We start from the raw sequence: 16,270 nt of genomic DNA, 5'->3' as shown, positions 1-16,270 counted from the left end.
TAAGATCTGCAGAAAAATCTGCAGATTAATGTTTCCCATAGAGAATTCACCAGATTAGTTTAAGAAGAAGGGAATTTAGGCTCCAACTCTTTGATGCTTTAGCACATGTATTGAGAACCTATGTCTGTCCAAATGTTATTGGACTCCAACTCCCATCAGCCCCAGCAACATCTGGAGAACCACAGGTTCCTCACTCCATGTTTGACATGTTAACTGGATTAGAATTTTTATTTTTATTTACAGCCCACATTTGGCTTATTCCAAATCCTCAAGGATGCTCAGATTCAAAACACCATAGAACTGAGCAAAACAGGCTCTTTAAACCACAAGTTCTTTGGTCCCCCTAAGCGACCTGTGTGTTTTCATCCATCTCAGCCTTGCAAACTCCTTAATTGGGTGCATCTATACTCCTACACTTGAGCTTTGTGTAGATGTACACAGTGCTCTTGTTTCTTCAAGCTCTGACAAGTACCCTTGTGTTTCCTCGGCCCTAGGTATGATTACATACCTCAATGTCACAACAGGATGCTAACGACGGATGCCTCTTATGTGAACTCAGCTGGTCCAGATAATGATCAGTCAATTTTTGCAGTTCAAAGTTCCGACGCTTTGAAATAGCATCATCCAGGCAAAGGTTTATCAAAGCTTCTGCCAAGTGAAGGCTGCTGGAAATTGTGCTTGACGTTGATGTGCGTGTTCAAACAAGATAGTATTTAAATCAAAATTCAGACACTATATTCCTTTGAATCTGAGCTCAAAAGATTCTGGTGCTGCAGAATGAAGCACTCATTCCTAGCTTTGTGCTGACTTTAAAACCTGAAATGCTTTAAAAAAAACAACAGTGGGCGGGGGAGGGGAGGTCTAAGATCAATTTTCCCATAAGCATCTGGTTGGAAACTGTGAGAACAGGATTCCACACTAGGCAGGCCCTTTGCAAATTCCAGCAGTGATTTTCTTACATTCTTCTCTAAACCAGGGATGGATAAACTGTGGCCCTCCATAGGTTGTTGGACTTCATTAGCCCCAGCCAGCAGAGGCGGATTTAGGGGAGCGTGGCTGGTTCACCTGCACTGGGCGTCGATCTGAAGCTAAATGTTGGAAGATTTGGGGCGCATAAAAGAAAGGACTTCTTCATGCAGTGTACAGTTCAACTATGGAAGTTGCTCCTGCAAAGAGGCAATGATGGCCAGGTGAGGTCAGACCTCACCTGGAGTACTGTGTCCAGTTCTGGGCACCACAGTTCAAGAAGGATACTGACAAGCTGGAACGTGTCCAGAAGAGGGCAACCAAAATGGTCAAAGGCCTGGAAACGATGCCTTATGAGGAATGGCTTAGGGAGCTGGGTATGTTTAGCCTGGAGAAGAGAAGGTTAAGGGGTGATATGACAGCCATGTTCAAATATATAAAAGGATGTCATAAGGAGGAGGGAGAAAGATTGTTTCCTGCTGCCCCAGAGAAGCGGACACGGAGCAATGGATTCAAACTTCAAGAAAGAAGATTCCACCTAAACATTAGGAAGAACTTCCTGACAGTAAGAGCTGTTCGGCAGTGGAATTTGCTACCAAGGAGTGTGGTGGAGTCTCCTTCTTTGGTGGAGTCTTTAAGCAGAGGCTTGACAGGCATATGCCAAGAATGCTTTGATGGTGTTTCCTGCTTGGCAGGGGGTTGGACTGGATGGCCCTTGTGGTCTCTTCCAACTCTATGATTCTATTATTCTAACCTAGATGGTTTTAAAAGAGGTTGAACAAATTCATGGAAGAGAGGGCTGTCAACGGCTCCTAGCCATGATGGCTATGCTTCTGCCGCCACAGCTGGATGCAGTGATGCAGCTGCTGGAAGCTACAGGAGCGGAGAATGTCCTTGTGGCCAGGTCTTGCTTTCAGGTTGCCCACAGTGGCCACTGTGAGAATATTGGACTAGATGGACCGTTGGCCTGATCCAGCAGGCTCTTATGTTCTTATGCTCAGGTCCTACTCATGGAAAACCTGCCCTGTCTTTTAGGAAGAGACTACAGCAGTCTACTCTCTTTAAGCTTGGTTCATACTGTTTAATATTATATGAATGCTATATTTGAATTATTCTCTCTCTCTCTTTCTCTTGAGAAACAACCTTAGTAAAGAGACATTGGCTCCATTCCAGCCAGAGTTCGAATGGACTTGCTAAACAATCTTGCTAAAGATATTTGCTAAGAAACAAGTTCCACTGTGTTCAGTTGGGGTTTCTCCCTGGCAAATTTGTTTAACCAACTTGGTGACCCCAATATACACTTGGACTCAAGCTCCTATCAGCGGCAGTCAGTATGGCTCATTGTCATGGATGATGGGAGTTGTCATTCAACAACACCTAGAGGGCCACAGGTCTCCCAGTGTCGCATAATGGTTAGTGGAGGGTTTCCCAAACCAGAGTCCCCAACTGTTTTCGACCTACAATTCCCATCATCCCTGACCACTGATCTTGCTAGCTAGGGATGACAGGAGTTGTAGTCCAAATGCAGCTAGATACCCAAGTTTGAGAAACATTGCGTTAGAGTGTTGGACTATGACCTGGGTGCCAGGGACATGAAACCCATGGGGTGAACTTGGACCAACCACTGCCTCTGGGCCTAATCTACCTCACAAGGATGTTTTGAGGATAATGTGAAGAGAGCGAGAGATCCATGTTTGCCACCTTGAGCTCCTTGGATGAAAGGTAAGATGTAAACACAACAAATAATATAGAAATAGAAAGGACAAGGAGAACATCACCAGAGTTGAAAATATTCTAGTCAAAGTCAGGTATCACTTGCAACAGTAAGAAAGTTTATTGCATTGCGGCAGTAAACAGGATGTAGCTCTCAGTATTTCTAAAAGCATACACCTCCGTAAAGTTTTAAGAAAGCATATTGAGTGGGCTTTCCCCTCCTCTAGAGCCCATATTTGCAAGAAGCTACTAAGCTACAATTGGCTTTGGTTCCAGAAGGTTTTCTTCTACTTGGCCATTCCCTTGCTCGGCTGAGTTGAAGGGTCCCCCGCTCTACTTTTCATGCTGTTCACTTCGTTGCCCTTTCTTCAACTGATTTCACCTGAGAAGAGACCACTTTGCCATCCACCACTTCTTCAACAATGGTCTTCACCACCCTTGTTTTGAGGGGCTCTGATAAAGGAATAAAATGATGATGGAGTTAACCATTGATAATATCGCTAAATGGGTTCACATGGCCTATTTCCCCAACATGTGGGAAACTACTGGAGTTGAGCTGGAGGAGAAGCACCAAGTATTGATTTATTAATTCATTTGCTCTTTCATTCAAGATGTTTATATCTTGCCCTTCTTCCAGTCTGGAGCTCTTGGCAGCTAACAACCAATACATTAATAATAATAATAATAATAATAATAATAATAATAATTATACCCCGCCCATCTGGCCGGGTTCACCGGGTTCAAAACATTAAAATACAGAAATCTATCAAACATTAAAAGCTTCCCTAAACAGGGCTGCCTTAAGATGCCTTCTAAAGGTCTGGTAATCGTACAAAACAACACATCATTTAAACTGCAAAGTTGTAACAGCAACAATTCAGCAGTGAGTAATAGCAGCGAAACCACTCCTAAAAATGCTTTACCCCATTATGCAAACACCTGGCTATTAGTATAGAATAGCAACATCCATCGAAATGTCATCCTTTACCTCTTCCTGCCCAGACACATATTGTTTCAAGCAAACAACGGAGGTTTCAAGGTGCAATGCTTGTTACATCCCACAGCAATTTAACTAATCAGTAATGCTTTGTGACTGCAGGCCAACAGAAACCTGGCAAGTTTCTCCAGACTTGGGTCAGCTTGTGTTAGCAAAGCCAGCCAGTTGCATCTTACAATGCCATCCAAACAGTGACTGCAAAAAGATCCTTTGTGGGGACAGGACAATAGTCATGTTGAATATGCCACTGAATGAATAAATATGTCATGGTCCTGGCAACATATGTTGGCTACAGATTTAAAGAAGATGGACCAGGGGAATGTTTTTGTCGAGACTCATGTTTGGTACTCACACTTTTTACTGCTAGGATCATTAGGGCAATCATTTCCCCCAGACTTTCTTTCTTACGAATGTGTATTTATTTATTTTTCTCGTTGCTTGTTGCATTTATATCCCCACCTTGTTCTCCAAGGAGCTCAAGGTATCTTACATGATTCTCTCCATCCCTTGTTATTTAATCCCCACAGCAACCTTGCGAGAGACAGTAACCAGCCCAAGACAACCCAGTGAGCTTCATGTTCTAGTGAGGATTTGAACCCTGGTCTCACAGGTTGGATACTCTGACCACTAAACATACTAGCTCTCTACTTGGGAATTCTACGCATAGCACAAGGGCTATTCTATTCTCCTTCTGTTGACTCTTTATTTGGATTCAGGCACATGATTTTCTGTAAACTCAACAGAATGCAGATTACCAAAGGAATACAATCTAACTGAACGTTCCTTCCCAATGTTTGCTTCTCTCTTCTTCTTTTTTTAATTTCAGGCTTAATCTGCAACGGTGTGCATTTTATCAAACTGAGCTTACTGATTTTTTAAAATTCTTTTTCTTTTAAATGTGGTGAGTGATAATTAGTTTTCTGCCCACAGGGAGCTGAAATCCTTTGAAATCCTTTCCCACCATTAACATGGTAGCATGTTAATTCTGAGCGCACTCCTTGAGTTGAAGCTGATGAAGTGAAAGGGACTTGTGCCAGTACGGATAAAGGTTAGTGCAAATACTCTTAAGTCAACATTGTTCGATTGAATTGTGAGACAGGCCAGCTCATCACTAGATTTGACGCCTTGGGGGGTAGGGGTGTCTGTCACTTGTCTACTGCCTCTGCTACGTGGTTGTTTGTTACAGTTCTCAGAAATGTTGAAGGATTACTCAGCTTGGGGGTGGCGGTGGAGCAAAGCCAGGGGGGTTTGCTGTGCAAAAGGGTTTGAGACTATTGCAAATTTCGAGCACCGCTTTGCAGTGAATCGAACAATGTTGGGTTTGGGGGGGGGATACCTATGGCCCCTGCTTTGAGCATTTTTTTGGGGGGGGGGTGGTACAAAATAAGTGCAACAATTTTGGCACCAGTTTGGAGTGAACCAGATAATGTTGGGTTTTTAGACGTTAATGGCGAGCCCCAGTTTGATGTATCAACTTACCCAGCTTGGGGGGTGGTACAAAATGTGGGGTTTGTGGTGCAGAACAGTACAAAATGAGTATGAAACTTTGGAGGGGACCCCAAATTTCAGGGTTCGTATTTAAGAAAGCTTTGAAGGGGGGTGGCTAAGACTGTGGCGCTGGCAGCCTCTACAAGTAGCAGGCACTGGGACAATGGCAGTGGAAGAGCCAAATACCCAACAGCTCAGTGCAAAGGACTCTAGTCTAGAACACAGAAGCTGCCTTATATTGAGTCAGACCACTGGAATAGCTAGTTCAGTATTGTCTACACTGGCTTGCAGCAGAGCTCCAGGGTTTTAGGTGTGTGTGTCTGTGTGTGGGGAGGTATGGTATTTCAGTCCTACCTAAAGAGAGTCTTAGCTTCCCTCTGGTTCCACCTTAAAGCATGCCCCCCCCCCCACTGTTATGGAAATAAGGACACGGTTTTCAGATTTATACATTGTCCTTTTAAATGCAAAACAATATTATTCTGAAATAATAAATTGTAATTACCTCTGATTTGAACTTTTGGTTCGTAAGAGCGGAAACTGTTAAAAAGGAACACAACGATAACTTGTTAATACTCTTATGAAGCTGGCAGATTTTTTTAAAAAACATTTTTAGGAAATGGTTGAGGAAGCAGTAACGATTTCAGTACAGTCGCATGCTATGTCATTCACATTCCTGGAGGATTTGTTCTTGCTGGCACCCACGCAGTATTTAAAATGAACCAAATGATGACCTCTAGCAGGTCATAATCTTTTAGGGTCTCTCCCCCCCCCAATTAAAACTGGAATACTTTGCTTCTGCGATCTGTCATTTGTCGATGTGATATATAGAGAACCAGAGAGGTGATTTTGCATTCAAGTGGGAATGTTGACTTTTTAATGCGGTCTTTTGCGAATTTTATTTTGGAATATTTGGATTTAAGGGACTAGAAGCAAGTTTCCGAGTCTCTTATACCTCTTCCCTGACCACACAAAAACCAGAAAAAGAAGCAAGTGATGCTTAAAGTTTGCTTCCACCTTTTCAAACACGTTGGCTTAAAATAAAAAAGTGTGAGGAAGGGACCCTTTGAACCCAACATCATGCGACTCCCAGCTTGGTTCCCCTTTACTTTCAGATCATCCCCGTACCTCTCGCCATCAAGCAGGCGCCTGTATGTTTCAATTTCCATTTCCAGTCGTGTCTTGATACCCAGCAGTTGTTGGTACTCTGAATTTTGCAGCTCTGTCTCAGACCTGATCTGCTGCAACTGCTCCTCGATGCTGCTAACTTGGTGCTGCAGCTGTGAGAGCTGAGAGCTGTAGTTGGCTTCGGTTTCATGCAAGGTGCCTTCCAGAGAAGCTTTCTGTAGGTGGGAGAAATAAAGGAAGGCACGGCTTGTTTACATGCTAATGAAGGCGAAAATTGCCATTCGCTCAGCATCCAGTGTAAAGTTCAGCTCCCCCAAAACTGAGGGTCGGTATATCTATTTTATGTGTCCCTGGAAATTGCTGTACACATGGCTTTTGTTTTGCTTTGCTTTTTGGCATTTTAGCAACCTAATATCAAACATAAACACAATCTGTATGACTCCCATTTGAAATGCAATGGCCAGACTCGAATTATGGACAGCAAACAGGGTAGGAGACTCCAGTTTCCCCTAGTAATTCTAAGCTACTCACCATGCTGTGCTAGGTATGTTTACTCAGAAGTTTGTTTCACTGTGCGCAATGGGGCTTACTCCCCTGTAAGGGTGCATAGGATTGCAACATAAGCTAGTTAGCTACGCCGGAATGGTTAGAGCAGTGTTTCCTAAACTTGGGCCTCTAGCTATTTTTTGGACTACAACTCCCATCCTCCCTACCTTGCAGGACCAGTGGTCAGGGATGGTGGGAATTGTAGTCCAAAACCAGCTGGAGACTCAAGTTTGGGAAACACCGGGTTATAGCATGGGTGGCCTTCGTGGTGACCTCTACATGTTGGGATTCTAATTCCCATCTGCCCCAGCCAACATGGCCAATGGTCAGGGATGATGAGAGTTGTAGTCCTGTCCAGCAACATCTGGCGAGTGCCACATTGGATACCCCGGGTTTCCTAGAAACCACCAACATGCCCAGCAGGTGTGGGGCTATAGAAGAGAAATCAGCATCTCTGATCCTGATGCAGTGTGTTGGATACTGGAAGCCAAGCATCCCGGGAGAAGAATCCTGCTGTTCTCTGAGCTTCTAGGATTCTGGGGCCTGCATTGATTTTGCTTCAAGGTTTCTACTCTCTACGATTGCAGCCTATAACTCCCCCTTAAACTATGAATTTGGAAGCAGGCTTGTTTTTTTTAAAAAAATGGCATTTATCTCAAAAGCCGAGCCCCCCAAAGGGAACTCAGCCTGCTTTCGATGCCCTGCAGTCCAAGGAAGGAGATGCAAAACACATACCTTAGCCAGAAGGGATTGTAGCTCTATCTCCAACGCCTGGAATGAGCGTTTCAGCTCAATTAACTCGTTCCTGGCGGAGTTTACTGCACCGGCGTCATCGTAGATCTGTTGCTGCAGTGGTTGGCTCTGTGGGAGAAAAATCAGTAAGATGTAACTTGGCCCGGAATATTTTCCTCTTGTACGGAGGGCAGTCTTTTATTTGAAGGGCTGTCCAGTTCAAGCCCAGTTAAAAGATAAACAAAGTAGGAAGGGAGTTCATCGGGGGCTTTGAAGTTGCCCATCAACAGTTAGCACTTGGCGAGTGGGCATGCAGGTCACCTGGTCATAGCCTTTACCACTATGGTGTGATGCATTGTTGCATTTGTGTTTACAATATAGGTATGATTTCTAAATTTACACCTCTACGTATAAATTAGCCTATGGGGTTTGACATCAAATATGGTTCCTTTTCTGCCCATTGTGGGGGAGGCAATGCACAACTGGTTATAACTGTGCTTGTGGCATGTAGGAATTTGATACAGATTCATTCTGTCCAGTGGTAAGAGGAGTGGGGGGGGGAAGGATATGTTAATTCCAGTTCTCTCCCTTTCTCATTTTCCAATCTTAAATTCAGCTCTCCATATCTCTGCAGCAATTTGCAATTTTTTTAAAAAAAATCCTCATGAAAATTCATCAGCATTTTAGTGTGTATTTCTCTGCACGAACAAGTTTTTGCATACATTTTTGAGTAATGTAGATGTTTTTGCAAACATTCTGCTAACAGAATGCATTTTTGTATGTGACGGTCATCTTGAGCACACTCTTCCCCACCCTCCCCTATGTTGTAAACATTGCTTGACGCAACAAATCAAATAGAATTTGCTTTCAGCAGCCACCCATCCACATTACCATTTTGTGAAACTGTTCTTCCGCCTCTCTGCGATTTTGTTCTGCGAGGTCTTCATATTGCGCCCTCATGTCGTTCAGCAACTTAGTCAAGTCTATTCCTGGAGCCGCGTTCATTTCCACTGTGACGTCACCCGTAGAGCTACTTCTCAGCAAGTTAATTTCCTGAGCAAGAATATTAGAAGCAGGTTAACTTGAGATGATGAAGCAGGGTAAAGGCAGTAAACAGTGATCCACCAACTTCTTATCTAGAAGGACATCATCCACAGTAAAATTTGTACAAAAATGTTCCAAGCATTTCGTGTCTTTATTACACGAGCATTTTGTGAAGCAATAATCGTGTCTTCATTACACAGGAAATGACTACAACAGCATAGGGTTTTATATAGAATTTTTCATTAAGTGCTCAAAAGGCTTCCTGGATTGAAAGTCTCAGCTGTACCAAACATAATGGCCTTTTATATTTTTGCAATAGATGGCAGCCCTTGTTAGGCAGATGGTCTAAGAAACCCCTTCCCAACCTCATGCTCTTCAGATGTTTTGGACTACAACTCCCACCACCCCCAACCATTGACCATTGGGGTTGATGGATGTTGTAGTCCAAAACATCTGCAGAGCACTAGGCTGGGGAGGTCTGGACCGTTAAGATCACTGAAGCACTGAAGCATTATCTGGCGAAGAGAGTATTCAGAGAAGGACTATGCAGGTCATTCAGCCGAGCCAGGGCTCAATCCTGTTTTCAGTTTATTCGGGCTCTGTCCAGGTACTATGAATAATTGTGAAACCATCTCTCTCAGCATATACACAAGGTATCGGGCCGTTCCCCTGTAACCATGAAACTTGTATACCACCATCCTAAGTAGAGACAATGAAACAACCACCTTAAACTTTTCATGACAGCCAGCGCCAGCATCTCCAGAAGTTGGTAAACCATTATCTTTAATTTTATTTTTGTTGGATTTGTTCCCAGGACAAATACAACAGAGAAAATGATCTGCATCTCATTTACCGAAACTAGCCTTAGGGCCTGGGAAGCTCTGAAGGAAGATCCATTCTCCCTGCCTGGCCCCGGAGCACCCACTAGGCATAAAGGAATCTAAGCAAGGGAAGGGTGTTCCCAAAGAGTGGAGGGTTAATTGCAGGAGCGCCTGTCTCCATTCTAAATATGCCAGCTTTACCTTACACAGTGAAAGTGTAAAATGATGTTCTGTCTATAGAATTTTTTTGGGGGGGGGGAGCCCCAGCCTAAGCTACGGGGCCCACAGAGCCCCGTGTATCATAACTTTGTGTAGTAACATTGGACCACACAGGCACAGCGATGAGTAGCCATTAGGAGAGAGCACACACACTAATCATTAAAGCAGTTTATGGCACAATTTGAACTTAATTTAAATAGTCATCTCCTGGTAGTTCAGATGGAGTCTTTGATAAGGGCGTGATTTCTCCTTTGTGCTTAAGAACAATGGTGTGATGTAACAAATGCGGTCAGAGACTGAAGGTGAGTGATGGAATTGATTCATTCTTTCTGCACGCTGATGTAACAGGATTTCATATCCATATGGCATAATATGAGCTAACCCAACCAATGAAAAGTCAGGACTCTGCGCTAGTGCCTGCTCACTTTCCCAACGATTATGTGGAATTATTTCACAAGTCTGACCTCCTTGCCTTTACAATTACACTTCCGTCCTCCTGAAAACTTTTGAAAGCCCACACCTGGTACTGTAAGAAGGGTTGTCTAAGCTGGTTTTAAGTACTTTTTTTCTTCTTCAAACTGTTCTTCTTCTATTGACTTCATGCAGGAGGTTGAAATATTTCTGAAATGTTCCTCATTCTGAATCTTGGATTTAGGTGGACTATTATAATCGAATTAATTCTGTCGGGTAGGTTAGGCAGTAGTTGACTTGCCCAGGAGGTACTCTAGTAAGCTTTGGGGCTAAGTGAGGAATTAACCTGAGCTTCCCTTTGTCTAAAACAAACGTTTTGATTTGCAGCACTGTGATAGGCGCTTGTCCTGCACCCCAAAGACTCATACACACAGTCTTGCCTTTGACTGGATCAGGGTGGAAAACTACTGAAAAGGGAGGGGGATTGTGGTGAAACGAAAGAGTTGGTTACCTCCTCGTGGTTCTTCTTAAGGTATGCTAGTTCCTCTGTGAGGCTTTCAAGCTGCGCCTCCAGGTCAGACCTGTTCATGGTCAAGTCATCAAGCACTCTGCGCAGGCCATTGATGTCTCCTTCAACACTCTGGCGAAGGAAGAGCTCGTTCTCAAACCTGAAAGGGGCAAGTGAGCATAAAAGGCTATGAGATATATAGGGAGATGGCTCAGATTAGCTGCTTGTAAAGACAGCAAAGGAAATGGCAAGATCATTCCAAGGCACTTGGAACATTGTCATTCTTTATGGTGTTTCTTAACTGCCCTTCCCCAGAAGGTCCCAAGGTGGGTTACATAGCTTACACAAACACAATGAATGCAGGACAAAGACCGATCCTTAGCCGCATAGCTCCAAAGTCCATTACAGTGAGCAAATCAGTTCTTCAATTTTCAATAGCCAGAGTGAGGAGCTTAACTCAAGAAAGCAGAGGTACCAACTTCCTGGGATCCTAAGCACCCACTAAATTCCCCATGAAGAGGCTGGGCACCCACAAATTTCAGTGCCAGGGCCATGCACGCTGCATGACACCCATGGCCCCGGGTACCCACGGTCACGGGGCCAAGCTGGCACTCCTGCAAGAAGTAGAGTCCTGGCCACCCTCTGAAGTCACCCCAAAATTCTTCAATGGGGCCTCCAAACAATGTGGGATGGGGCAAGGAAGGCTGCTGGGAGCTGGAGGGGATTAGATAGATGCTCTGGTGAGATCCCCTTGGACTCTAAGATAATTAAAGCAGATATTTACTAGGAGCCAGCAGATGAGTTGTTAGACCTGCACCTGGGAGACAGGGCTTCAAAACCCAGCTCGTCCCAGCACTGTTTTATTTCACTGGATCCTGACAAAAGCAAGCAAACATTTGGGTTGGTAAAAGGTGGACTTGATATCATGTGTATTGCTATAGTCTTACTGTGTTTAGTAGAAGAAGTAGCATTATGTATCTCTACTCATTTTTCTGCATAGCTGATAATTACCAAATTTGCCCAGTTTTAACAGCTGCCCATCATAGACCATAGCATTGGGGGGGGGTTTGATTTCCAACTTGCATTACATTATTTGATTTCCAACTTGCATTACATATAAGTAGACCCCAATGACCGAATGTCATTGAAAGGAGTGGGGTAGAAAACTTAAGAACCAACATTTCGCTTTTAAAAAAAAGCAGAAAAGTTTTGCATTTAGCTTACTTCAGTCTGAAGTCATCAGCAGCCAGCCTAGCATTGTCAATCTGTAAGACTACATTGGCATTGTCAATGGTCACATTGACGATCTGGAACGAAATATTAAAAGAATAAAACAAGGTTATTTTGTGTGGGGAACTGCGCATTTCCAGGTTAACAGCTAATGCATTTTGTTTAATAATCAGGGTTGATTTGTAGAGTAGTGTAAAAACTGACTTAAAAATAAATAAATCTCCCCGATGTTTTGAATATGAAGAGTAAGAATAGACAATGTTAGCTTTTACAACAATTATTCAGCCAAAGCACTTGAATTTCAGCTGAAATTTATCCGGTTACATGAACTTGATTATCAAAAAAAACCCAAGACTAATTTGGCTTCAATTCCAGTCCTTTTGTTGAATTAATATGTGGACAAGACCTTTATCGCTAACAGAGATAAGCACCAGCAAATCAGAATGTTATCGTTCTGAAGAAATGTCATTCATTAGAGTTTTAAATGATTGACTGCTGCATCCTACTTAAGCAGATTGAGGCTTGTAACGGAGGATTGTAGCTGTGTGTGCTTCACTTGTAAAAAAAAAAAAAAAGCCCCTGAGTTCATTCTCTGGTTTCTCTGCCTAAAGCTGGGGAAAACTCTCTAAAGCGCCAGACAGCCATTGCTACTGACTTGCCTGGACCAATGAAATGGCTTTCGATGCCTATGCCAGTTTCATCCTATTATAATTTTGCATTTGGGTTTCTAGTGCTAAGAAAGAAAGAAAAACCCTCCATGTTGAACTTTCCCCTCTGATTACACTACATACATATATGAGTGATAAAACAGGTAAAGCAATTTTTTAAAAATCTTGGTCTGCTTACTCATATAGTCATATATATGCGCATTATCTCATTTTGTACACAACTGGCGCCTCCAATGCCACCTTAACAAGCTGTGCAGAACTGCAGGGGAGATGTCCAATAGCAAATCCCTCACATAGATTCCATACATTTCAGTGTGACTTAGGGGATGCTTTTACCCAGCGTTTGTTTCCTCACCTGGTTGCGAAGATCCTCGATGATCTGGTGATATTTGCTGTAATCGCGGGTCACTCCAGGAGCCCCGGGCCCATTCTTCTCATACCAGTGGCGGATCTTAAGCTCGAGCTCGGCATTTGCCTCCTCCAGAGAGCGCACCTTTTCCAGGTAGTTTGCCAGGCGGCTGTTGAGGTTCTGCATGGTCTCCTTTTCAGCCCCAGCCAGGAAGATGCTGTCTCCCCCTCCATAGCCACCACCCAAGGCCACTGCCGAGCTGGAGCGGTAGCTGGCTCCGTAGCCACCGCCTCCCACGGAGGCGCTACCAAAGCCAGCCCCGCCACCAAAGCCAGCTCCGCCACCAAAGCCAGACCCCCCAACAAAGCCAACTCCGCTTGCAAAGCTAGGTCCACCAAACCCACTGCATGCAGCCCCTCCATAGCCACTGCCTAGTCCGACCATGGACCCCCCGCCAAAACCGTACAGACTGCCTCCTCCAACGCTGCCCATTTTGGCCCCTCCGTCCCCACTGACAAAGGAAGAAATTCTCCTCGAGGAGGTAGATATCCGAGTAGACATGTTAGCCGAGGGATGTGGCTTGCCAAAAAGCAGCAAGGAAAAGGCGAAGGAGAGTCAGGAAAGACAGACAGACAGGCAGGCAGTGTGCTAACAGGGCGGTTTCCTCTGCCTTTTATATATAAGGTTGTTAGGGTGTTGCTTTTGTAATGCCTCCTACCTGTGGCATTTTGGTTTTTTTCTTGTCAGCTCAGCGGATCTCAGTTTCAACAGCTTTTCTTCCCTCCCCCCTCCCCTCCTAATTCAACACGGTGTCCATTTGCAGTTTGGTGCCTTGAGGGCGTTTGTTAGGCCGGGGGGTGGAGTAGGGTGGAACAAAGTTAAAAATTCATTATGATATTGTAATTGCGGATGAGTAATTCTTCTCTCCTTCATCTCCTAGACCCCTAGGCATAACGCTCTGTGTTCCCAGAGCAAATCTCTAGGTGACAGGCACTTGTTTGTATGTCTTGTCATTCACTTAACAGCACTTATGCTGGACCTCAGAGTTTGCCTTACAGCCACAATTTTTCTCTTTGTGTGGAGGGAATATTTGCTCTGATGGGATCATGTTCTCTTTTGCTTCGTTCAACCTTTTGCTTCGTTCACGCCAGTAACGTCTTAAGGGTATCCAGCGCTGTGGTTCAAGAATCCTCCGGCGCCCCCCCTCCCACGGCAGCAGTAGCACGCGGCTGAGGGGCGGAGATGGAGGATGGTGGAGCCTGGATGGCGCGCACCACTTTGCAGGGGGCTGGCCTGGGCGCAGAGCCCACCTCCCACAGAGGGAGCTGCTCGGCCTCCTGCCCTGGACTGGCCCCTCCTTGGCGCCTCCCTCCAGTGGCCGCTCCGGGACATGGCGGTGGCGCGCGGCCATTGAGCTTCCTCCATGAAGCAGAATCAGCGAGACTCCTGCCTAGAGTGGCAGCAGGCACGTGGTGCCACTCTAGGCAGGAGTCTCATTGATTCTGCTTCTAGGCAGGAGGAAGCTCAATGGCCACGCGCTACTGCCACTGTGGGGGTGGGGGTGGTGGGGCGCCGGCAGCAGCTGCTCCCAGACACCAGCCGTTCAGCGCCCCTTCTGCGCCCCTGGTGGCCAGGCGCCCGGCGCCTTGCGCCACTCAGCCCGGGCCTAGAGACGGCCCTGGTTCACGCTTACCAGTAGCAACCCCCTGCCGCCGAAGGAAAATGGACATGGAAGGCTTCTCATTGTAAAGACTCTTCCACCCTTCTGGACGTCTTATAAAACAGAGAACCAAAGCCTCTCCAAATATCTCTGAGGCACAAAATATCCTGAACTGAGAGACACAATGGGCTGCATCCAACAGGTCAGAGTCGACCTGTTGAAATGAACAGACCCAAGTTAGTCATGGTCAACAACTTTCAGCCAATCTGCTCCGAGTAAAAACCCATTGTGGAGCATCATCCATTATCATTAAAAGTGACAAATGAATACCCGCTTGCTATTTCTTATGGGGAGTTTCTGCAAGATGGGAGGCTTCTGTGGCAGAGCTGGGAGTTACAAAAAGGTGTTTCTTCCGCAGCACAGAAAGAGCTGTTGCACTTCATTTCTGCATGCAGCTGTAAAAAAGTTATATGGCATAGAAGATGGAGGAGAGTCATTTTTCAACTGGAATGTATGTGCACTCTACTCAACATAGGCATGATGTTTGAAGTGCAGGTATCAAAAGTGAGTAAACAGATGTTTGCATCATGTGCAAAAATGCTGCAAGTTGCAGGATGCAATCCAGGGAGATTGAGGCATGCCTATGACCCTCATGGAAAATAAATGTGACTACACATTAAACATAGGCATGATGTTTGAAGTGCAGGTATCAAAAGTGAGTAAACAGATGTTTGCATCATGTGCAAAAATGCTGCAAGTTGCAGGATGCAATCCAGGGAGAGTGAGGCATGCCTATGACCCTCATGGAAAATAAACGTGACTACACATTAAAACCGTGGTTTTCATGAAAAGTGCAGCTCTGAGAAATAAGTTCCGTTAACTTCAGTGGGACTTATTCCCAAGTAAAACTGCATCGGACTGCCACCTTGCAGTTTCTCATATTTGCAGTCTTAAGTTCAGTTTTCCATATTTTCACATCGATTTGTGTGCGCACGATTTTTTTAAAAAAACACACCAGCTTTTTAGTGCAAACTTCTCATAATATGCATGTTTTTATGTGACTTCCAATATTATAACATTTATGGAAAATAAATTCCTCCAATATAATGCATTTTTGTATGTTCTTTCCACAAATATGTGCATTTTTATGCTCACTGTTGCCTAATTTGTATTTTAATACATGTTACTTGGTTGGAGAGCTGCATTGCAAAATTCAAAAAAATGCGAATTTCGATAAGACGGCTGCGGTTTGGTTCATGTATTGTTTCAGAAAGTGCATGTTTGGTGGGTCTGCCTTTAAATGCAAACAGAAACTACATTTCCTCTCCATCCCTACAGCACAGTCTTATGCATGTTTCCTTGGATTCAAGTCTCAATGAGTTCATTGGGACTTACTCCCAAGTCTATGTACACAGATTTGAAGCCTTAGTTGATCTCCCCCCACCCCACCCCAGATTTGCTCCTGGGGCGCACACATTTCATGGGGAGTTAGGGATGACACTCCTATGGAACTGGAATATTCTGAAGGCACCCAAGAGCTGTTCACTCCCTAGAAACGATAGGAAAGCTGCAAGCACCTGATGTTGGTTTCATTGTTTTGTGAGTGCCTCGATGGACACGGGAGTCCATGGTGAATATTTGGAGCAACACAAGGGCAAAATATTGAAGACTAAACAAACAAGGTTCAGATTAAGGAAGTCCTTTTCAGTGGAGAGGTACGTAGCTGGCAGCAGTTACTGCACTAGATGAACTTTTCTAACTTTGCAATTCCACGATTCTATGTTCCTCTTGCA

At 44.6% G+C, this 16,270-nt stretch overlaps 1 protein-coding gene across 1 annotated transcript; it reads right to left on the bottom strand.

Annotated features, from left to right (window-relative positions):
• Positions 1 to 2,777: 2,777 nt before the first annotated feature.
• LOC118095363 (keratin, type I cytoskeletal 12) lies at positions 2,778 to 13,471 on the bottom strand. The gene is made up of 8 exons (XM_035136570.3): positions 12,824 to 13,471; positions 11,795 to 11,877; positions 10,574 to 10,730; positions 8,459 to 8,620; positions 7,571 to 7,696; positions 6,290 to 6,504; positions 5,667 to 5,701; positions 2,778 to 3,132 (listed from the first exon to the last, which is right to left on the bottom strand). Exons 1-8 carry the CDS (start codon positions 13,376 to 13,378, stop codon positions 3,029 to 3,031), a joined length of 1,437 nt encoding a protein of 478 aa, XP_034992461.2. The 5' UTR covers positions 13,379 to 13,471; the 3' UTR covers positions 2,778 to 3,028.
• Positions 13,472 to 16,270: the final 2,799 nt, after the last annotated feature.

This window comes from Zootoca vivipara, chromosome 12, assembly GCF_965207765.1.
Source record: "Zootoca vivipara chromosome 12, rZooViv2.hap1.1, whole genome shotgun sequence".
NCBI classification, from domain to species: domain Eukaryota; kingdom Metazoa; phylum Chordata; class Lepidosauria; order Squamata; family Lacertidae; genus Zootoca; species Zootoca vivipara.
Note: the sequence above shows the minus strand (reverse complement) of the source record. Positions and strands in the feature narration are given on the sequence as shown.